Raw genomic sequence first — 22,957 nt, forward strand, 5'->3', positions numbered from 1 at the left:
TATGAACTTAGTTCCCGGCCAGGGTTTGAACCCACATCCCCTGCATTGGAAGGGAGATTCTTAACCACGGAACCACCAGGGGAGTCCCTAGTATAGCATCTTAATACATCTTGTCCAGAAGGAGGACAGCCATGGCTGGTGAATGACCAGAGTCCCTCCCATTAGCCAGGAAGCGGGTATTTGGTCTTTTTTTGAGGTTTGGGCCACGTCCATGTCTTGTCTGTGTTCAGACATGATTGTCTTGAGCCACCGTGGTCATGGAGTGCCCTGGTCCAACACGGATGTTCTCTGAAGTTGTTTCTGTCCCATGGGAGAGCCGAGCTCTGAGCCCCAGACCAGCTCCCAGAGATCAGGGCCTGCTGACTCCACAGGACCCTGTGTCCTTTGCATCATGCCTTCACCTAGAATGGAGACCCGGCCAGCAGGACTTGGGCACAGAGGACATGTGGATTTGCTAAATCTTTGCTGTGGCCTCCACTGCTCCTCCCGGACTCTGACCTCAGAGCACCCTAGGAGCCTGGCGGCCATAAGGGAACATCCGTTGCTTCAGGATGGAAGGACGTTTCCATGCTGGCCACTCAGGCAGAGCTCCAGTCGTGGAAGCAGCCGTGAAGGACAGGAGATGCCCATTTTACAGCTGAGGAAGCAGAGGCTCAAGAGGTGCCTGTCCAGGTGTCTAATTTCTGTCACGCATCCAAGGCAGTCATCAAGACAGTTTCAGTGACCCTTTAGAGGTGGCCTTGCATGGGGGTGGGGTCCCAGCCCCCCCATCAACCCCTGCCCTTGACCTCCCCAGCTCTGGGCCCCTTCTGCTGGCCCAGGGCAGCTTGTGCCCAGATGCCTGAAAACAGACCAACCAGGTGGTTGTATAAGCTGCACTCAGCAGCTCCACCCCTAACCTCCTCCTCAGGTTATCTTTGCCTCCGCCAGGAAGCCCTACAGGCTGCACACCAGAATGATTGTGGTCCATCCTCCTGCCTATAGTTGGTGCTCCTGGGGTTCCCTGTGGCTGAACTGGTTCAGCAGTGACTCTGGGTGGGGTTCTGGGGTGGAACAGGTGGGGCGGAGCCCAGTGAGGAGGACGTGAGCACACAGGCACCTCTGTTGACACAGCAGCTCTGGACACAGCCCTGGGTTTGGAGCTGAGTCACCACCAGGGGTTCAGGGTTGGGCTTCCCCAGGTGGGGAGACTTCCCAGGTGCTGCTGAGTTAGGAACACCTCCAGTCCGCCACCCTTGCTCAAGTGTCTCCAGCATTTCTGGGGTGTGGCGGGATCCCCGAGGCTGGCGCTTTTCCCACCAGAAAGCAGGTGCAGAATATGCTCGAGGCAAAGGTGCTGAACCAGGGAGGCGGCAAATTACAGCTGCCAACCAAAGATTGTCACTCACCACCCGGTTCTGCAAAAACGAAGTCACTAGCCACCGTAGTGGCTGACCTTCAACACACCCTGAAAGGAGTTAAGGGAAAACTGACCAAAAGAAAAAGCCCCCCCTCATGTTGTGCTTTTTGTTTTTCAAATGTCACAGCTCACAAGGTGGCCTTGTAATCTGACTTTGTCACCAAGTGCCCCCTCACCCCCAGCCCAGCACATTCCCACATCGTCACAGAGTCTGTGGTGATGCCTGGGGTCCTCCTATGTGGTCTCCAGACAGGACGGCTCAGCTGACCCAGCGCCAGTTTGCCTTGATGGCAGAAGGCTCCAGTAGCTTCCCTATGGAGCCGACTGGGGTACAGGGTAGATAGGGAGTCCCGGGACAGCTCAGAGCTGCCTCTCCCGGCCTGACTCCTGCAGGTGGACAAGAAGGTCCCCGAGGAGCACGCTGCAGCCTCCATCCACAACAACGGCGCTCCGGGCCCTAGGCAGGTGTTCCTGCTGGCCTGAAGAGGGAAACGCGCCCGAGTGCCCGTCGGCTCCGCGGGGAGGGCCACGGGCGTGCCCTGGTGCCGTGGGTGAGGCTCACAGCCCTGCGGCTGAGCCGTGTGCCTGCCAAGCAGGTCGGATGGTGTATATGCGGCGACGGCTGCGCAGCTCGGAGCCCGCAGAGCGCGAGGGCTGGGTGCGGGCCCGCGGCCCCGGGGCCGGGGACACTAGTAGACGAGACGTAGCTGAAGTCCCACGAAGAGAGCAAGACAGCGGCGTGAGGCCGGGGGAAGAGGCGTCCGGGGCTGCGCCGGCACGGCGGGAGGGATGCGTAGTGTGGGCTGTTATCGGGGGACCCGCGCTGAGGCGAGCTCGTCGGCGGACCATGCTAACACCCCGTCCAGGCCGACAGGCCTCAGGCCTGGAGCGCAAGCCCAGGGAGAGGAAGGGTAGCACCAACTCGGGCCGGCCGCGAACTACATTTCCCGGCATGCCCGTGCGGCCGACCGGGGGCGGGCCTGCTACGGAAGAGGTTGCAGGAGGACGTGAGTCATTTCCGCTGCGCGAGCGGGGACTCACGTTCTGTAGTCGTGCGCGGAGGCCCGGAACAGCACCGAACTTCCGGCTTCGCGCGACGGAAGTGACAGGACTGCGGCGCGCTGCGGCGCCGAGCGCGGAGCCGGGGTCGCGATGAGCGGCGTTCTGTCCGCGCCAGCGGCCGGGTGAGCTGCGCGGGGTCTCGGCGGGACCTCGGGCGGAAGGGGCGGGCGCACGCGCTCACTGCTTTCTTTCTTCCAGGGCGCTCCGGGCGCTGAGGCTCGTGCGCTGGGCTTCCAGAAGCCCGCCTCCGCCGCCCAGCGGCCGGGCTCGAGCCCAGCTCGCGGCCGAGGGCGACGAAGAGGATGATCCTCACCTCCCACTTCGGTTTTCCTCCAGCAGAGCCGCGCCGCTCCGCTGGACAGTGAAGCAGTCCCTGGGAACCGGGCAGCAGCGACCCTGGTGGGTGGTGCTGCCCTTAAGCTTGTCCCTCATGGCTCTGGTCATTTGGTGCTTCTTTAGGCAGGAGACCAGCGCGGACCGGTGGTTGAGACGGATGTTGCTGGAAGAGGTACCGGAGCCCAGCGACGCTTCTGAAAAGCCTGGAGCTCCGGTGGCCCACGGGGCGAGGACTTAATGGGGTGCCAGGAGCGAAGCAACAGAGCTCAGCTCTTAGGCTTTGGCGTCGCGTTTGACCGTTTCTGTCCCCGTTATTACGCGCGTCCTGAGACTGAGGGACTCGAATGACCGACCTGGCTAAGCTGACCCCTTGAAGGCGACACAGGATGTCAGCAGATCGGAACCGGCTCCTTGTCTGATGCTCGTTTCCCATCGAATACGTCGGAAAGCTTTCTCAGGTCCACGGAAAAGGTTTTGGTCGCAGCATGTGCTGTTGGATTTGCGGTGTCTTTGTACATTATCATGTTTACAAAGCAACGTAGTGACACCTGTACTCCGGTGTGATCCGCTTTCTGAGACAGAGGGGCTGACAGAAGAGCTAAACGCTTTATTTTACAGTGTACTGTGATGTGTATAAATTGATGTTAGTTTAACAAACAATAAAATTTTAAGTTGGTAATGTGAAGTTAAGCCAATTTTTTTTTTTAGCACTTCATTTTAAGAAAGTGAGCCTTCTAGTCATTTCAATTCCTTTAGTTCCGCCCCACCCCCACCCGCCGCCCGCCACCCCAGAACAGGAGCTGAGGAAAGAATCCTAAATGTAACTGGTGGAATATGATCAAACAATACCAGAAATAATGAGCTTTCTCAGCTCTCTGTACATTTTTATTTTTAGCAAGGCAGTAACTTTCTGAGTAGAGTAAAATTGGTAAATATTTTTATTGACAGCTTACAGTATTTTGTATATGTAAATGATTATGTTTCTCAAAGTACTGCTTAGTAGGAAACGTGCTTAATTCTGGATTAAATACAGGATGCGTAAAGGGATGATTTTATTTACTTACCATTTTAGTAGAACATTTTATCTTGACTTTTTTGGTGCCAAAGTTAACTGGAAATTTCTCTCACTCGGATTGAAGACCACTGACTCTCTTGCAGTGTACCGGCTTCTTGCAAGACATCTGCAGAAGTGCTCTAAGTGGCTGGCCCACCTTGGTAAATTATGTTTGTTAGGGAGGGGCAACTGAGTCAAGTATATTCATTTTTTTAAAGATGGAGAGACCAAGATTTGAAAAGATTGGCCTAATCATAGCTCAGGCTATATCCTCAGTCCCATTAGTAGCAGAGAATTAAGACGTTCTTTCTCTGGCCTGGAGTGATTGTGACCTTTTTGGTTGTGAACCATTTTGTTTGAGCAACAGTCATTCAAACCTGAATCCTGGCTTTACTCTCACTAGCTCCTGCAAGAAAGAAGAACTAACAAGAAGAAATTTTGTTTTCATTAAAATTAACTTTCATATGATCAAAGCAATAAGCTATATTTGGAAAAGTTAGTGTGGTAAGCAGAAAGAAGAGAATTGGAAACACTAGAGTCCTACCACCTAGAGATAACTGCTTTCAACGCTTTTGGGGCAGAAGATAGAGACAATTTTTTTTTTTTTTTTAATCCCAGGAAAAGTTACTGAGGTCGATGATCTCATATCTTCTAAGCAGCTGTGCTATTTTTTGTGTGTGTCTCGGTACTATCCCAGCCTTTTAAGAACATTCTTCAAAAATAAAAAAAACTACAGTCTTTACAGCCTATCCTAATTCTTTTCAAGGAAGGTGCCTCTTGAGTGAGGAGGAAAAGGAGGCATCGTTTTAAAGATGCCCAAATTTCTTTATCTTGAGCCCTTTTTTAAGCTCAATGTATGTGGGCTTCCCTGGTGGCTCAGTGGTAAAGAATCTGCAGGAGACAAGGGTTCCATCTCTGGGTCCGAAGATCCCCTGGAGAAGGAAATGGCAACCCACTCCAGTATTCTTGCCTGGAGAATCCCATGGACAGAGGAGCCTAGTGGGCAACAGTCCACGGGGTCGCAAACAGTTGGACATAACTGAGCAGGCACACACGGCTCTCTGTGCCTCTCCACTGGACTTCACAGGTGCTTCAAACTCCTTAGGTTGGAAACAGAATTCAGCTCTCCCAAACCTGTTTCTTTGTATCCTTCCCAGCTTGGGACCTTGTAATTATCCTAGGCTTCTTTCTTATTCCCTACATTCTGGCAGTCTTCAAGATCTGTTTTGTCTTCCAAAGAATTCACAGGCCCTGTTTCATTCTCCTACTTGATTTCCTTAAAAAATGTCATGTTGTTCATTTTTTGCTATTTTAATTTCCAGGTTTCAATGTACAGTTTGTAGAAGTAGTATAATTTTTAGCCAATGTGAACATATAAAAGTAGTCATTCATCCCACCACCAATGATAGTTTATACTATTCTATGTGTTACTTGTATTTGAAAAAACAACAGGAACTTACATTCTTGGGAACTAATGTATGGAACTGCTATATCGTGCTTTGTCCTGTCACTTGAGGAGGAGCATTTTTCTTGTTAACAATTCTCAGAAAGCATTTTTATTCTCTGCTAGGTGCTCTTAAATTTATGCCAAAGAACTCTGATATCTTTGTACATCTTTGTCTGAATCTCATTCTTTTTTAGGTTGGAGTCTCTAGAAATGGAACAAATTAGCTTTCCATAAAGATCCATACCCTTTCCTTCTAGCCACACTTCCTTCAAGGGTATTCTTGCTGCGGGTTAGAGTGTTGTTGATTTTCTGTTCAGAATAACAACAAAAGTGCCTGTTCCAAGAGCTCTTGTGCGTTCTAAGTCACTTCGGTAGTGTCTGGCTCTTTTCGACCCTATGGACTATAGCCCACCAGGCCCTTCTGTCCATGGGGATTCTCCAGACAAGAAGACGAGTGGGTTGCCATTTCCTCCTTCAGGGGATCTCCCTCACCCAGGGATCCGAACCCTTGTCTCCTGCATTGGCAGTCAGGTTCTTTAGGACTAGCACTGCCTTGGGAAGCCCCCTTCTTTGTTTAATTTGCATTTAAAAAAATTACTGGCGAGGTTGATCATTTAACAAGTCTTGGGAATTCCCTGGAAGTCCAGTGGTTAGGACTCTGCAATCTCACTGCCCTGAGGGCTCAGTTAAATTCCTGGTCGGTGAACTAAAATCCCACAAGCCACCCAGCCCTGCAAAAAAAAAAAAAAAAAAGAATGTCTCATGCTACATATTTACAAAATAATGTACTCTGGGCCTGGGTTCTTCTTCCTCAAATGCACACCGTGCTTCTTCCTTCAGGGACCACTGTGTTGGACCTCCGTGTGAGTCTTGAGGTGGGGCCGGGGGCGAGGGTGGGGGGCGGATGCTGCCTGCCCTGGAGTTCCCGCCCTCTGTGCTTCCCCTCCCACCTTTTTGGCGAAGGGTGTGTGTCTGGTCTCCCTCTTGACTTCGCGCCTTTGGATTCTAAAAAATCAGCTCTATTGATATGCAGTTCATATTTACCCATTTAAAGTAAACAAGTGAAAATTTTTAGTACGTTCGCAGGGAGCAACCACTACCACATTCTAATTTTAGGACCTGTTCGTACGCCTAAAAGAACCCGGGGTACCAGTGAGCAGTCAGGCCTCTTTCCGCTCCCTTGTCTCCCACACCGAACCCTAAGCAACTGGAGCCACTCTTCGCGGTCTCAGCATCCCCCCGGGGTCACAGAATGAGTGAAGGCGCGTGTGACAGCCGGGCCGCCCTGTCTTTACTCAGGACCTGTCCTCTGTCTCGGAGCTTGGAGTTGCGCAGGGCGCTGTCCGGCGTGTGGAGCGCGTGGGCAGCCCTGCTGGGGTGAAGGCTGCAGCGGGGCCGCGGACTGAGCGGGTGCGGGATGGGCCGTGAACGTGGACTTCGGGGACTCCGCGGGAGTGGGTGGGGGCGACCTGCCGGGACTGCGGGCTCGGGGCGTGGCGGGGTCCGGGGTGCTTGCGCGTCCCCTCTGGGCGCAGGGTGACCGGAGGCGCCCAGGGCCGACAGCTCCGCGCCGGACGCCGGATGGGGGCGTGGCGCGCGGGTGTGGCGTGGCGGGAGGGCGTGGCCGGCCGGGCGGGGGGCGCGGGTGGGCTCGACGCGGGGGGAGATCCGGAGAGGCGGGGGCGGGAGCGCGCGGCGCATGCGCGCTGCATTGTTTTGACTGAAAATGCCGTCGGTTTCGAAAGCGGCGGCGGCGGCGCTGAGCGGGTCCCCCCCGCAGACGGAGAAGCCGACCCACTACAGGTCAGTGCCCCGGCCGGCCGCGGCAGGAGCGGGGGCGGGGCAGGGGGCGGCCCCGCGCTCCTCGGGCCCGCGCGCCCGCGCCCCCGCGCCCCTGGGCCTGGGAGCTGCCGCCGGGTGCGGCCTGGGGCCCCGCGCCGCCCCTCTCCCGGCTCCCCCGGCCCCCGCCTCTCACCTGCCGGCCCCTAGCCAGCTGGCCCCCCAGCCTCCGCGCGGTGCCTGGGCTCTGGAGGGTGGACCGCCATCCTACTCGGCTGCCGCCGCCCGAGCTCAGGAGGCGGCGCCCAGGTTCTGGAGTGGCACCTGGGCTTGGGGGCTGGGGGACGGGGTCGGGGGTCCCCGCACCTGGGTTGGGGACCGGAGAACAGCGCCTGGGGTCGTGGGTCGGGGCCGCCGAGAAAGCGCCTGTGGTCGGGGATGGGGGACCGCGCCTGGGCTCGAGGGAAGGGCGGCCATCTGGACTCCGGCTGCCTCCTTGGCTCGGGGCTGGTACCGGGGCTCGGGGGCCGGGGCGCGCCTGCAGTCCCGGAGGTCGTGTCTATGTTCCGTATGAGGGGGCTGCGCGCGGGGTCTGAGGGAACGCGCCTGAGATCCAGGAGATTCTCCTGGGCTCTGGGGGAGCGGCCACCTGGGACCGTCTGGAATCGGAGTGGGTGTCACGCCTGAGCTCCGAGATGGGCCAGCTGCGCCCTGGGCCAATCCGCGTCTGGATTCTGCAGGGTCGTGCCTGGGGTCGGGGACCGTGTCTGGGATTGACAAATCATTCCTGGGATCCGAGGAACGCGCGTGGGCTTTCAGGGCGGCGGTGGAGGGGAAGGGAGGAAGACGGATGAGGGCAGAGGGAGGCGGGGCAAGGGGAGAGGGAAGGGAGGTGGGGAAGGGTCTGAACTTGGAGTGAGAGGTCGCCCATGAGATTGGGGATCACACCTGCGGTCTGGGATGGGTAGCTGCGCCTGAGATCGGGGATGGGGGGCTTCGCCTGGGGCGGGGGGCCGTGCCTGGGATTGGAACTGGGGACTGCGCCTGGGGTCGGGCATGTGGGATCGTCGCTGGGGTCCGAGAAATGCGCCTGGGCCGGGGGAGCGGGGCGGGGGGGCGGCAGAGTGGGGGATCGCGCCTGGGGTCGGGGCCTTCGGGCGCACGGGGTCCGACCCCTGCCCAGGAGTCCTCGGGCCGCCCGCCGGCGGCGGCGGCGGCGGCGGAAGCGACCCCAACGCTGTTTGTCTTTTTAGGTATCTAAAGGAGTTTAGGACAGAGCAGTGCTCCCTGTTTGTGCAGCACAAGTGCACCCAGCACAGGCCATTTACCTGTTTCCATTGGCATTTCCTAAATCAGCGTCGGCGCAGACCGCTCCGCAGGCGCGACGGCACTTTCAACTACAGCCCGGACGTGTACTGCTCCAAGTACGACGAGGCCAGCGGCGTGTGCCCGGACGGCGACGAGTGAGTGCGCGCGGCTGCGGGGCGGCGCGGCCCACACCCGACGGGTGCGGACGCGGGCTTCCCGGCCCCTCGCGCCGGAAGGCCCCGTCTCCGCTTTGAACTTTCCCCGTGACCGCTGGTCTTGGTGGGGACATTTGTCAGCCAGTGCGGGAAGGACCAAGTGCGGCTGGGGGATAGCCCTTGCAGGGGGCAAACCGACTTTGCTGTGCTTCCCGCTTTGATCGCGGCCCAGTTCTCTGAACTCCTTGCATTAGAGCCAGCCCTCACGAGGTACAGCTTTTGAGTTTAGGATCATTTTGTAGTCGTATCTTGCTTTCTGGTCAGAGAGCTTGTTAGAAGGTTTGCTCACATTGTGCACATGTATCCAGAATGGCTTCGTGCTTGCTGTTTATGTTTAAATTTTAAAGAATTGACAGGAGGGTTATTTGCAGACTGTCACTTATATAGCACTTTTAAAGTTTAAGAAATCCATGTTTTGTTTTGGTTGCTTTTTTTTTTTTTTTTACAAGTTTCCTAATGGTGTTATGAACAGATGTCTTCATTTTGAAGTATGTAGAATACGAAAACAAGGAAAGTACAAGTTAGATTGTACGTTCATGAAACCAGCAGAGATCTGTAGCAGGAGGTCTTGCTTTTTTCCCGTGGGCTGTGTGAGGAGAAAGGGCCTCGCCAGTCCCTCCTGGAGGTGAGGTGGTGGTGCTGTGCCCCAGGGCCTCTTGGAAAAAACGTCTAGGGTTCAGCTTCTGTCAGATCCAAGTCTGATTTGGGGGAGGTCTTTTTGGTTTCTCAGGGGATTCCCTGGTGGCTCAGATATTAAAGAATCTGCAATGTGGGAGACCCAGGTTCAATCCCTGGGTCAGGAAGATCCCCTGGGAGAAGGGAATGGCAACCCACTCCAGTACTCTTGCCTGGAAAATCCCATGGACGGAGGAGCCTAGCAGGCTCTGACAGTCCATGGTGTCACAGAATCAGACATGACTGAGCGACTAATGCTAATCGATAAATATTTTAAAGTCTTTCTTGAATCTACTGCAGTGTTGTTACTGCTTTATGCTTTGGTTCCTGGGCCCTGGGGCATGTGTGATCATACCCATACCCCCTGTGTTGGACGGTGAAGTCTTAACCACTAGACCATTAGGGAAGTCCCCTGTTTTTCATTTAAAAAATGCTTAGGTCCAGGGAGTAAACTTTTGATCTCTGGTGATCATCTTAAAAGCTCTACTTCCTGAGAGGTTTTTAATTGAACACCAGATAGTCAAATAAGGTTGTTAAGGCAGCCTGTAGCCTGTGGAAATAATGTAACTGGCTCCATTTTGGTTAAGATGGTATTATATTCTGTGAGGTCTTAAAAGTGTGTTATTTAATTGCATCTTGAGCTGCTGTTTCCTGCAAATGGGTGTTCGGAAGGGAGATGTTTTTGCCTATCTAAGGCTTAGCCCCTGACTCCTCATTTCCCGTGGCCATGTCAGTCACCTCTCCTGAATGTAAGCCTTGAGTTGCCCTCAGGGGGCCACTGATGAGACCCTGCTGCAAAGACCCAGTCACCTAGCGTGTGTGACCCCATTCCAGAGTCCAGGATGGGAGACTGATTGGCAGTATTCATGGATGATGAAAAGAAAGCGTATTTTAGTGGCTGTTTTGGGTTCCAGAGTCTGAATGGCCTGGTATTGATTCAGACCCATTGCTGGGCTTCAGGGTAGGGTCCAGTTCCTATGGGATGAAGAGTACTGCGGTGAACACCTACCTGGTGATGGTCCTTTTAAGCTGGGTTTAAACATTAATTAAATAGTATTGCAGTTTATTATAAAAATGTTAACATGGGGAATCCCCTGGTGGTCCAGTGTCAGGAGTACACACTTCCACTGCCAAGGGCCTAGGTTCAGTCCCTGGTGGAGGAACTAAGATCTCACAAGTGGGGCAGCATGGCCAGGGGGTGGGGGAGGTGGGGGGTGGAAACACTTGCAGCCTGAATAGCATGCAAGTCATCACTGAGAAGAGTGGGATTAAAATGGGTGTCTGACACTGTTTGGGGTGTATCCTGTGAACATGTACACATAGTGTGAAAGTACATGTGTGTCTTCTTAAAGATTTCCTTTGTGACTTTTATTGAGCAAGTGAGATGACTTGCTTTAGCCCCACAGGAAGTGTCTGACAGGCCAGACGTCTCCCCTGAGAGTCTCTCGTTAGTAATCCCTACTCATTCGGCCTGAGATGGACTTTCCTGGAGTCTGTCCTGTTGAATTACATATTCTGGCTCATGCAGGGTTGCCATGGGATCTGTAAATAGACTCTACCCTTCAGAGCAGGGAAATAGCCTCCTTCCTTTTATTTCAGTTCATTGCTTCTTGAAATGTCTATTTTGGGCTTTTATACGACCAACCTATTACTGTAAATCATGAATATGTATCAGAGAGCAAAGACCCTTCAGTCAGCTCAGGTGACTTGTGCGTCCAAGGTGGTTCTACCAGTCTGATGGAGCCGTGGGGCTGAGCCACAGGCAGGAGCGGGGACCCCCAAGAAGGCTGGCATCCCTGATGTCAGCTCCTGTGCTAGACAGGTGGTCATTCTCCCCTCTTACTGTCGCCCCTTCTCCTGGGGCGCCCTCCCCACCTGTCCCCACCACCCCAGTGAGAACTCCAGCTGTCTCTGGGTAGCCCCCCATCCCCTCTCCCCCACGGGCACACCCCCCACCCCGCAGTCACCCCTTTTCCCCAGCGGCAGTCACCCTCCTCTCTATCACACCTCCTCCCTGGCCCCGCCCCCCCCCCCCCCCCCGCGCCCTTTGTTCCGGCGGCCACGCCCCTTCCCCGGCGGGCCGCGTCTGGCCGCGGAGTCACGTGGCCCCGCCCCGCCCCCGTGGGAACTGGCCTCCCCGCGGCGGGGGTCACACTCACTCCGAGTCGGCCCGGCGCTGCCTCTGGCCGTGGAGTCAGGCCCGCAGCCCCGGGTGCGTGTTGCCTCACTCCCCGTGCGGATCCGTCTCAGGTATTCCCTAGGCTGGCTCTTCGAGGAAAGCGGTGCGGGCCGGAGCGCAACGTGGCCGGAGGTCTCTCCAGATCAGCCGCCCGCTGAGAGCTGTCCGAGAGCGGCCCCAGGCCCCCAGCTGGTCCTGCTCGTGGGTCTTGCTTCCGCTCCCCGCTCCCCGGAGACCTTGTATCCCTCCTGTGCTGGTAAAAGGTGTCAGGCGCGTCTACAGAGGTCGGTTCAAAGCGAAGGCCCTTCCAGGACTCCGAGGGGCCCCTCCCGGAAATGTTTTCATTGGCAAACAAATACAAGCAGCCCCCAACTCTGCCCGGTACAAAGTTGCCTCCCTCTTTGCTGATAACCCTCCTTCTGCCAAAGGCAGGCCGCCCGTGGGTGGCCTTCCAGGCCCCAGGTCTAATAGATGTTTTCTTGGTTTTTTGTAAGAAGTGGGCTTCCCCCCCCATCCTGTGCTGTAAGTTTCCAGGTTGGCTCTAGAGGCCTGCCTGCCTGCCTGCAGGGCTCCCTGCCGTGGCTCCACCGGCAGGCCCTGTCCTCTCCCCACTGCACCGGGGCATCTGGTAACACGGCCCCATTGCTTCAGCGATGATGTGTGATTTGGGGACCTTCCACCTGTGAATCTGGGCACCGTGGGAACTTGCTGACCTACAGAAACTTTTCTACATGTCCAAGGCTTGGTGTGCCTGTTGTGCCATACGGGTCCTTAGTCTGGCCTCTCTGCTGAGAGATGCTCTTGCCATGTTTAAAGAGTCGGGTGTCCTGGGACCCAAGGCTTAGTGAAAGTCTGTTTATTGCAGGAGGGTTGTAAACTCTTGGTGTTAAACCGACCTTATGAGTAAACTCTGCTTGGGCTTTTGGGGGTGAGGTGAAAGCCAAAGGCAGGCTGGGAACGTGAGAGCAGAATATTTAGGAGTTGTGCATGCTCAGTCACGTCTGACTCTGTGCGACCCCGTGGACTGTAGCCTGCCAGGCTCCTCTGTCTACAGGGTTCTCCAGGCAAGAATACTGGAGTAGTGTGCCGTTTCCTCCTTCAGAGAATCTTCCCCATCCAGGGATCAAACCTGTGTCTCCTGCATTGCAGGCAAATTTTTTACCACTGAGCTACCTGGGAAGCCCTATTTAGGAGTCAGGGGCTACTTAACAGTCTCGAGGAAGACACAGGCTTACAAGCTGACCAACTTAAGGACATTACAATCAGGTGACTGAGTTGGATCTGTGAGAGACCGGTGGGTAGAAGAGCTAGAAGAAAGTGAGAGTGATGTTAGCACTTCGGTCTGTCCTGCAGTGAGTGAAAGGGGGCTGTGAGAAGGCGAGAGCTCTGGTGCTCCTTGCGGGTGAGTGGGGAGATGGCCACCGCAGGGACAGGGTCCCTGGAGAGGATGGCAGCTGGGAGGCGCAGAGGAGGGCGGTGGACATTGCTGGGCTGATGGTCCACGTTAGGGATTAATGAGGAATGACTAGCCTGGCTCGAGAGTCCAGGGAAGCCCTTGGAAGCCAGAGGCTGGGGGTGCAGAGGACAGGTGTGTCAGCATGGGATTAGCTGGCAGCCCCCCACCCCTAGTGTTGGAGAGGAGACTCTCAAGCTTCTCCCCACAAGACCCCCCCTTTTTTTCATCCCCCTACACCCCTATCCCCAGCTGGGTGTGGCCCACAGGTCTTCCTTTTCCCATTTTTCTGCTGCCACTCACTTTCCATTCCTGCTCCTTGAGGACCAGGAGAGAATCACGTTGTACTTGAGCATCCCTCTGAGCCCAGTGGTCCTCCCAGTGCGGCCCCAGCCCAGCAGCCGCACCGTCACTTGAGGACTTGCCCTCAGTTTAGACCCATAGTTCCCACCAGTGTCAGCCCAGACTGTCCAGATGGTTCTGATGTGCTCCGGCCTGGCTTGCTAACTGGTGTTAACACAGAGTGGCACTGGGTCTGTGGGTCCACCATTGCTTGGGTGAGTTGCAGGAGGGAACTGCTGGAGCTGTGTTCCTCTCTACCCCTCCCTCCTGGCTCCAGCAGCTCCAGAGCTTCGTGGAAGACCTGCATCTGACGTGCTGCTGCACCACGGCGTCCACGGAGCCCTGTGTTAATTACACGGAGTGGGTCACTGGTTGGATGGGCTTGTCAGCTATGGACACCGCCCTGAATTTGGTGGGCTGTGGGACTGAGTCATGTTACACGTGCTGCCAGGCTGTCATTGGCCCGGGGGATGGATGACTGAACTACTGCGAGGAAGCACCTGCCTGCCGTATTGAGCTGACCCCTGGGGTCTCCCGGCCCCTTCCCCACTTCGGTGAGGGCCTTTTGTCTCTTAGATGTTCTTAGGCAATGGCACCCCACTCTAGTACTCTTGCTTGGAAAATCCCATGGACAGAGGAGCCTGTTAGGCTGCAATCCATGGGGTTGCTAAGAGTTGGACACAACTGAGCGACTTCACTTTTACTTTGACGCATTAGAGAAGGAAATGGCAACCCACTCCAGTGTTCTTGCCTGGAGAATCCCAGGGATGGGGGAGCCTGGTGGGCTGCCGTCTATGGGGTCGCACAGAGTCGGACACGACTGAAGTGACTTAGCATAGTGTCTATTAGTCGTTCACTCATGTCCAACTCTCTACGACCCCATGGACTGAAGCCTGCCAGGCTCCTCTGTCCATGGGATTCTCCAGGAAAGAATACTGGGGTGGGTTGCCATTTCCTTCTCCTGGGAATCTTCCCAGCCCAGCGGTTGAACCCAGGTCTCCTGCATTATAGGCAGATTCTTTACTATCTGAGCCACCAGGGAGGCCCCTTAGATGTTCTTAGGTGAAGCCATTTTCTTTTCATTAAACGTTCTTCAGTATCTTAATCTCAGCTTATGCTTGCAAGCAGAGGTGACATGCCCCTAGTGAAATAATAGTGCCTGTTCGGTGCTCAGTGCTAGGGAGAGGGGGGACCTTGGCCAGGTTCTGGTTGCCATGGAGATGGTACTGGCACAGAAACAAAATGATGCTAAGAGCAGACCTGAGGGACCGCTAGGAAATGGGAGGGGTGTGGCACCACCACATTCCCTCCCCGGGTCCGGGGGGTTCCCGCAGCTTCTGCCACAGCCTGTGTCAGCCCGTTGGTGGTGCTCAGGGTCCTGTGGTCCTGCTCCGGCTGTTCTGCAGGCTTGGTTCCTCAGACAGACCTGCAGATGCTGCCTCGGCTCTGGTGTGCTGGCTCCCTCCCCAGACTCTGGAACTATCTTCCTTTAACCGTAGAGTAGATGAGTGAGTGTTTCTGAAGATTGGAACCGTTTTTGCAGAATGGCTGTTTTCCTGTTTAAGTCATTTTATCTTTTATTGAGGCGAAACAGAACATTAAATTTGTCAGCTTAGCTCTTTCCGTGTGCACTGTAGTGGTGTCGAGTTCATTCGTGGTGCCGGGCAGCCATCGCCACCATCCACCTCCAAAACTTCTCCATCTTCAAACCGAAACTGCGTCCCCACGAAACAGCCCTTCCTTCCATGATTTCTGATGGAAGCAGATGGTGTGTCTGTATTCTTGCCTCTCCCCCACCCTCTGAGGTAAACTGTAGGGTGCAGCGCTTCCTTTTCTTGGTGCTTTTACCTCGCGGTGCCTCCTGGCACCCCTCCCAAAGCCCTCCACGCAGACCACCTGCTCATACAAACCACCAGCTCGCTCCTCTGCCTCCGCGGACCTCCCTTGGTGTTTATCCCACAACTTGGTTGTCTCCAACCTTTGGCGGTTACAAACAGCACATCTTTCTGTCTCTGTTGCTAGTCTGTCTGTGACGGTTACTGGGACAGAGGGTAAGGGCATGTGTCCTCTGGGTGCCTGTCACTGGCCGGCAACAGTGTCACTTGGCTGTCGCCCTGCGCCCGGGGTTCTGTCCGGAACAGACGGGCCTCCAGGTGAGTTTCTCTCATCAGAAGCAAGGCGAGCACCTCTTAATGCTCCAGACCCTTTGCATTTGCACTGAGCTAAGTTCCTGGTTTGTTTCTCTAGCTGTCGTCCTGTGACCTTCTGGTCCCTGATTCTACATTCTTTATTTGTTAGTGATATTAGTCTGTATATTAATGCAAAAAGTAGGGGGTCCTTGTTCTAGAATAGGCTCCCTGGTGTGGCAGAGGCTGCTCCCCGACAGCTCTCCTCTCTGGGGTCCCAGGGACTGAGTTGAGCAGAGATGCGCAGGAGTGCCGGGAGGAGCTTGAGACGTGAGATGCAGCTCTGAGGGAGGGATTTTAAAGCAGGCTGCACCAGCAACTAACACGGTAAAACTGCTAAGGAGACGTCTGACCATTGCGCTCACACTCCCTGAGAACTGTTCCTTGGAGCTTGTCACCGGGAACACGGAGGAAACAGCTCGTATTCGGCATGTGGAACACAGTCAGCATGCAGAGTGTTCCCTTTCCCATATCTGTGTGCGAGACAGTAATAGTCAAGTTTTTTCTTGTCTTTTTTGTAAAGTGGGGACCAACTTGACCTGTAACCCGCTTTCTCCACTTTCCTCTTTTCCTTTATCTCACGAGGACGGGCTCCGGCCGCTGGGATTGCCCTGAAGTGTTTGTGCGGAGGTAATTGGAGGAATTGCCTCACTTTCAGTTCCTGCCCGCACGCAAGAGGGTGCGGTCCGTCCCCTCCCCCCACCCCCGTGTCCACGTGTGGGGGCCCTCGGGCTGGCTGTGTTCCATCCTCTTACCTGGATGCTGCCACTCAGGTGAAATGCCGCAAGCCAACCAGGTGTGATCTGTGACACGTGTCCCTGTAAGTGGTATTTCACTACAGATGTGGAGAGCAGCTCTTGCTTCTCTGTCTCCAGTGGACTTTAAGCTGTGATAACATCCCTAAAGTTTGCCATTTTAAATATTTTTAAATGTGCAATTCAGCATCGTTAATTACATTCAAAATGTTGTGCAACCGTCTGTTTCCAGATTCTTTCTCCCAGACAGAAGCTCCGCCCTCTTACACACCTGTTCCCCCTGCCCCTCCCCGGGCCGCACTCTCTCCTTCCCGTTGCTGTGAAAGTGACCGCTTTAGGGCACTATGTGAAACGACCCCACAGTGTGTGTCCCCTGGTGTCTGGCTTGGTTCCCGTAACGTTGCAAGAACCAACATTCCCGGAACGTTGCAGCCGCGTCCACACTCACTCTGCTGTCCGGATGGACCACGCCTTGCTCATCTGTCCATCAGTTGGTGGACACTTGGTTTGTCTCCAGCTTTAAGCTCTCGCATCTCTGGTCGTGGGGGCATAGGTTTCTCCTCGAGACCCCGGCTCCTTCGGGGGTACGTCCGGAGGCGTCCCTTCGGGGCCCGCAGCATTTACCTTCTGCCCAGTGGCTGCAGGGCCCCCGGGACTTGCCGGGCATGGGGTCCTCTCTGCCTCCTGCCTCCTGCTCACGGCCTGCACGCCCGAGGTGTGGTCAGGTCTGGGGTGAGCTGCCCTAATCTGGAGCCTCTGTTTCTTCATCTTCTGAGATGGGGATGTGGATTGCTTGCCCCTCAGTTGCTTTCCTTTTACCCTTGGTCCTGTCCATCCGTCTGTGCTCTGCCCGGGAGCCCCCCACACCCCCACAGGTGCTCCCAGCACCTGGGTCACGGCCTGCCTGACAGTGAGGCAGAAGTGGGCCTTTTCCAAGTCCCACACGGTACTGCCTTGCTGTCTCGGGGAGGGGCCGAGGTGTTCTTAGACCTGGGGGCCTGCAGCTGTGGCCTGCATCGGCCTCGGGCCGTCTGGGGGCTGCTCAGAGGGGCTCCTGTCCCATCCTTCTGTGTCCATGGCTTTTGTCTGGAGGTACCGACCTAGAGGTGGGCTCATTTCCACCATGTGTGTGCTGGGACTGTCCATACCATCTCACTGCTGACATCTCCCTGCGTGGGACCCTTGACCTTGGCCTTGACCCTGACCCCTGGTGCTCCTGGAGCTGCCTGTGGCTCTCCCTGGGCATGTGAGGCTCTGGGCCTTTGTGTGGCCCCAGGGACGCTGCCCTGTCCTCCCCCAGTCGCTTTTCCCCGGCCTGTCCCCCACAGCGTCCTCCAGTGCCGCCTCTGCTGAGGGGTCCCCGGAAGCACCTGGATGGGAGGAGGGAGAGGCTGGTAGCCACTTGTCTGATGAGAACTTTGTTTTCCACTTGATTCAAAAAAAGTATGAAGGGTGATTTTCCGGGAGCTTGGGTGTTGTGCTTTCCTCCCACATGTCGTCGAGGGCTTCGTGGGGTCTGAGGGCCGTGTGAGGGGTCTGGGGCAGGGATGGGGCTCTGGTGCTGTTCACCCTCCGACCAGAGCAGGCGTCTGGGAAAAGCTGACGCGAGCCAGCCGGCCGGGGAGCAGATGGACGCCGCAGTGGCCACGGGGCCCCGACATGCACCGTCCTCTGCCCCCAGGTGTCCGTACCTGCACCGGACGACCGGGGACACGGAGCGCAAGTACCACCTGCGCTACTACAAGACGGGCACCTGCATCCACGAGACGGACGCACGGGGCCACTGCGTGAAGAACGGGCTGCACTGCGCCTTTGCCCACGGCCCCCTGGACCTGCGGCCACCCGTGTGCGACGTCCGGTGAGTGGCCGTCCTGCCAGGAGCCTCTCTGCTCCCCCGGCCTCAGGCTTTGCTTGCCTCCAGGGGCTCTTCCGGGGCCTGGATTTTATTCCTAAGGAGAAAGTAACCCGCTGCTATCCTGCTGACCTGGGCGCGGGGAGCTCGGGCGTCTTGGGTGTTCAGCTCTCAGGCCCGTTGGGGTTTGAGTCAAGGCGGCCTTCCCGGGACGAACGTGCATAGGTGGCTCCGTAAAGTGACAGAGCCCTGTGGCCGTCTCGCCGTCCGAAGCTTCGGATGGGGTGCAGTGCCGTGACCACACGTTGTTTGGTTTCAGGGAGCTGCAGGCGCAGGAAGCCCTGCAGAACGGCCAGCTCGGCGCCGGGGATGGCATCCCTGACCTGCAGCCCGGGGTCCTGGCTAGCCAGGCCCTGATGGAGAAGATCCTGGGCGAGGACCCCCGGTGGCAAGGTAACCCTGCGGCTGCCGCCATCTGCAGAGTGCCCGCATAGTGGACCTCAAGACCGAGGCTCCATGCACGCTGGCCCCCGTCAGCGCCCCTGCTCGTGGGTCTGGTCCCCGGGCTGCTCGTGGGTCTGGTCCCCGGGCTGCTCGGGGACGGGACTGCATGGCGGCCCCTGCTCCTGCGGAGCATCCTGTCCCAGAGCCGGCCTGCTCCCCGGAAGCCTCACAGGTGCTGGCCATGGGCAGCGAGCGGTTTTAATTGTGAAACACTCACAACATAAACAACCCATTCCAGCACTCTTGCCTGGAAAATCCCATGGACGGAGGAGCCTGGTGGGCTGCAGTCCATGGGGTCGCGAAGAGTCGGACACGACTGGGCGACTTCACTTTCACTCTTCACTTTCATGCATTGGAGAGGGAGGTGGCGACCCACTCCGGTGTTCTTGCCTGGAGAATCCCGGGGGCGGCGGAGTCTGGTGGGCTGCCGTCTCTGGGGTTGCACAGAGTCAGACACAACTGAAGTGACGTAACAGCACAACATAAATCTTCCATTTTAACCATCTCAGCATCACAGCTTGTGGCGTTTGGCGTGTCCGCAGTGTGTGCAGCCGTCACCTCGGTTCTAGAACATTCCATCACCTCGGACAGAAACCCCTGCCTGTTAGTGGGCCCGCTTCACAGCCCTGGCCTGGCTCTGCCGCCATGGGGCTGCCAGTTTGATGCTTCTCTCGGGCAGTGTGGTTTTAAGAGACGTGCCCCCCCACCCCCACCACCCCTAAGTTATGCCAGCATGTCTCCTCGGAAGCTTCGCACACAACACTTCAGGCTGCCTCACTTCAGTGTTGAGTTCCCTGCGAGGGTCTTTCCCCTGCTTGCTGAACCCTGAGCTGCCCAGGGCCGAGGCATACGTTTATAACGGTGGCTGCCCAGGCCTTCTCAGGACGGGCCTTGCTTGTCCAGCCGTGTCCGGGGAAAGGCTGCCACAGAGGAACGGCTGCCCGCGGCTCCCACTTGCCGGCACCTCAGAGCTTGTCATTCAGCAGAGCAGCCGTTTTGTGTTGCGGCCCCTCAGCCCCCCTGGGCCGAGACCCCAGCTCTGCCCGTGCGCTCCGGCTGGCGGCCCGGGTCGGGGTGTGAGTGCCCTCGTCACCGTCGGGTAGGCTGAGCTTGAAGAAGTAAAGTGGGCCGGGCCAGGCCCAGTGATTCTCAGCCCTGTGGATTGAGTTTTTAAGGAGCAGCTTTTCTTTCTTAGGGAAGTTCTTTGTTGGTGCTTCAGGAACACCTAGCATTGATGTGGTAACGTTTGTTACAGTTGACAACCAGGATTGATACTTGATCGTATTGATACCCGATCGTTAGCTGGCCAGCTTACCCCAGGCTTCTCACCCGCCTTGTGCATCCTCCAGGTTTGGGCAGATGTGTAAAGACTTGGATCCTCCCGTTAGGATGTCACTGCCCTCAGACCCTCTCTGCTCTGCGGCTGGTCCCTCCCCATCCCTGCCGGCCGCTGACCTTTCACCCCATGGGCCTGTCGTGCAGTTGGGACCAGAGTGTGCAGCCGTCGCACTTGGTGCTTTGTGTGCAGGGGTCCCCCGGTCTCTTCAGGGCTTGCTAGTGTCTTTATACTTATTGCTGAAGAGGTCTGGGGGGCTTGTTCATCCATCACCCTCCGATGGGTGTCCACAGCCCCTGGGACTCACAGATGCTGCCACGCCGCCTACTTCCTCGTGGGTCATGCCATGCAGTGCAGGACCTCTGTCTGTTGGAGGCCTTCGGTCAGTGCTTGTGAACAAACAGCTTACAATTTTTATTTTCTCAAAATCATATTTTCTGCTCAAACTCCTTTTGTCCTCGCCATGCCCTGCTGTGCGGTTCATGTTTCTTGTCATTTAATCAGTTATTTGGAACTGAGTTTGGCCTGGTGGAGGTGGGGCCATTAAACTTGGGCGTGGAAGTGTGTGCTGGGGGTCGGCACAGCACTGCCCCGGCCTTTCCCGCAACACCTCGACGGTCAGCCCTGCTGGGCAAGTTTGGTTAAAAACAATGGCGTTTGTAAAAATATAAAAGGGGGGGGGTCAATTATTAACCAGCCCAAAGAAAGTGAAAGTCACTTAGTTGTGTCTGAATCTTTGCGACCCCATGGACTGTCCATGGAATTCTCCAGGCCAGAATACTGGAGTGGGCAGCCATTCCCTTCTCCAGGGGATCTTCCTAACCCAGGGATCAAACCCAGGTCTCCTGCATTGCCCAGGAATGCGTATTATCTTCAAGAATCTCCTTTTATTGGATACGGCTTATAAATAACCCTTGGTAGGTTTTTATTTTTGCTTTGAGATAACATGAAATGAACCATTTAGAAAATAGACTTTATTTCTCAGGGCAGGTTTGGGGCCCACGTTGTGGAACGCTCGGGGGCTTCTCACACGGCTACTGCCTCCCCACAGGTGGTGGCCCTGGTGCCAGGGGACAAATGTCACAGTGTCACCTGCGGGTCAGACCGAGCCTTTTAAAAGTGTATTTCAGAGGTTTCTAGTCTGTTCGTTGTTGCACATCCTTCACTTTCATCCAGTTCTAAAACTCTGTCCGGTCTCCCCGAAGAAGCCCTGGCCACACTCTGCCGCGGGTTTGCCTGTCCTGGACACTTCCTTTAAGTAGGGTCAGGCCGTGCCTTCCGTGTCTGCCGCTCTTGCTGACCACGCGTCCGGCCCGCTCAGGGCTCACCCACGTGGCCTGCGTGTCCATGCTTTGCTCCTTTCCCTCCACCATGGGACAGGCCGCGTGGCGTTTCTCGTCGCCTGCCCAGAGACGCCTGTGGCAGTGTGGCCGCTGTGAGCGGGCGTGCACACGTCCCCGTGTGGACCTCTGTCTTGCAGACACCAACTTCGTGCTGGGCAGCTACAAGACGGAGCAGTGCCCCAAGCCGCCGCGCCTGTGCCGCCAGGGCTACGCATGCCCGCACTTCCACAACAGCAGGGACCGGCGGCGGGACCCTAGGCGGTTCCAGTACAGGTGAGCCCGGGCCCCCGGTCGCGGGTGTGGGCCTGGCCGCCCCTCCGCTGGGCTCACGTCCGGCTCGAGGCTCTGCTTTAGGCTGCGGCCCCTCCATTCCCTTCAGCCTCCCTGGAGGCCCTGGTGTCCAGGGATGCCAGCCCAGCTGATGCCCCCATGGTGGTAGGTGTGGTCAGGGTGTGGCTCCTCTGTTTCCCTGTCCCCGCCGCGACCTGTGCGCCCTCCAGCAAGGGCGCCTGCTGGCGAGGGCCCGCCCTGGCGAGGCTGGGAGTCCTGGTGCCCACAGCCTGCTTCACCCTCTCCGGGGGCCTGACTTCCTCGGGTTGTGGGTTTGGGTCTCACCTGGGGTCATGCACCTGGGTAGTCCTGATCTCTTCCTGGGCCATTTCCTCCTCCCTCCACCTGTCCTCACCTTGGTGCCCGGCTTATCCGGTTTGCCAACCCGCCGCACGGGCCCAGCACTGGGCAGGGTGGGGGCTGGGGGCGCAGAACCCCCAGGGGTGTCCGGGCATCTGGCCCCTCACCTTGCCCCTCCTATGGGTCCCCAGCTCTGTGTCCAGCTTGTTCTTTGAGCCAAAAGTCATTCTCCAATCATCTGACACTGCCTCGCATGCCTTACTTGGCCTTCACGTAGAAAGAGATCTTTTTATGACGGTTACTGTTCTGAGTGGTTTAACGAGAGTTGAGGGTCAGAGAACCTCTGAGTATTAGTCACTTGATGTCGTCTCGAGAAGGTGAAGTAAATTTTACTGCATATAAAAAGGGTAGAAAATCATAAAATATGTCCTATTTCCCACAGATAAGTTTAAAATAAACCCCATACAATAAAGCTGCTGGGAAGCACCTGAAGCATGGAGGGGGTTGTTACGGTTTTCGTGTCTTGGGACCCGGGTCTCAGATTCAGTGTTGAAGCAGTCTGGTGGGGAGAAAGAGGGTGTTAGTCCCTGGTGGGCTGTGCGGGGTTGGACCTGGTCGCCCAGATGCTGCAGGAGGCCCGGCTGAGTCTCAGGGGCGGTGGGGGCTCTGACCGAGACCCACCTCACACTTTGTGGAAAATGAAAACAGGCTCCCGGATGCCTTCTGGGCTCCCCTGGATGCTTGTCCTGGTGAGGAAGGGCCAGAGTACGCAGGGCTGGCGCCTGGTCCCCAGGGGCGCGTGGGGAGGCCATCTGCCCACCTGAGCCCTCCTTGCCGCAGGTCCACGCCCTGCCCCAGCGTGAAGCATGGCGATGAGTGGGGCGAGCCATCCAGGTGCGCGAGCGGGGACAGCTGTGCGCTCTGCCACTCACGCACGGAGCAGCAGTTCCACCCCGAGGTACGGGCACCCGATGGGGACTCGTGGTCTGCTCACGGGGCGCATGCCATGGCCGCTTAGCAGGCACTCCTTGGGCACCTGCTGGGTGGCGGGCACTGAGCCAGGTGCATCTTTCAGGAAACGCCAAGTGGCCAAGCTGACCTG

General features: G+C 56.6%; 2 protein-coding genes across 7 annotated transcripts in view; both read left to right on the plus strand.

The window, feature by feature from the left end:
• Positions 1 to 2,423: 2,423 nt before the first annotated feature.
• C24H16orf91 (chromosome 24 C16orf91 homolog) lies at positions 2,424 to 3,482 on the plus strand. The gene is made up of 2 exons (XM_006043759.3): positions 2,424 to 2,583; positions 2,660 to 3,482. Exons 1-2 carry the CDS (start codon positions 2,552 to 2,554, stop codon positions 3,033 to 3,035), a joined length of 408 nt encoding a protein of 135 aa, XP_006043821.1. The 5' UTR covers positions 2,424 to 2,551; the 3' UTR covers positions 3,036 to 3,482.
• Positions 3,483 to 6,945: 3,463 nt separating this feature from the next.
• The window catches only part of UNKL (unk like zinc finger), a 33,070-nt gene continuing 17,058 nt past the window's right edge, over positions 6,946 to 22,957 (plus strand). For 2 of the 6 annotated variants that reach the window (XM_025275297.2, XM_025275298.2), the window contains exons 1-6: positions 6,946 to 7,101; positions 8,331 to 8,540; positions 17,872 to 18,048; positions 18,362 to 18,495; positions 21,363 to 21,498; positions 22,696 to 22,813. In XM_025275297.2, coding sequence (XP_025131082.1) covers positions 7,025 to 7,101; positions 8,331 to 8,540; positions 17,872 to 18,048; positions 18,362 to 18,495; positions 21,363 to 21,498; positions 22,696 to 22,813 — 852 coding nt within the window. In that variant the 5' untranslated portion in view covers positions 6,946 to 7,024. The other 4 variants (XM_025275303.2, XM_044935907.1, XM_025275300.2 and 1 more) reach the window with 3 other exon arrangements.

Source organism: Bubalus bubalis, chromosome 24 (genome assembly GCF_019923935.1).
Source record: "Bubalus bubalis isolate 160015118507 breed Murrah chromosome 24, NDDB_SH_1, whole genome shotgun sequence".
NCBI classification, from domain to species: Eukaryota; Metazoa; Chordata; class Mammalia; order Artiodactyla; family Bovidae; genus Bubalus; species Bubalus bubalis.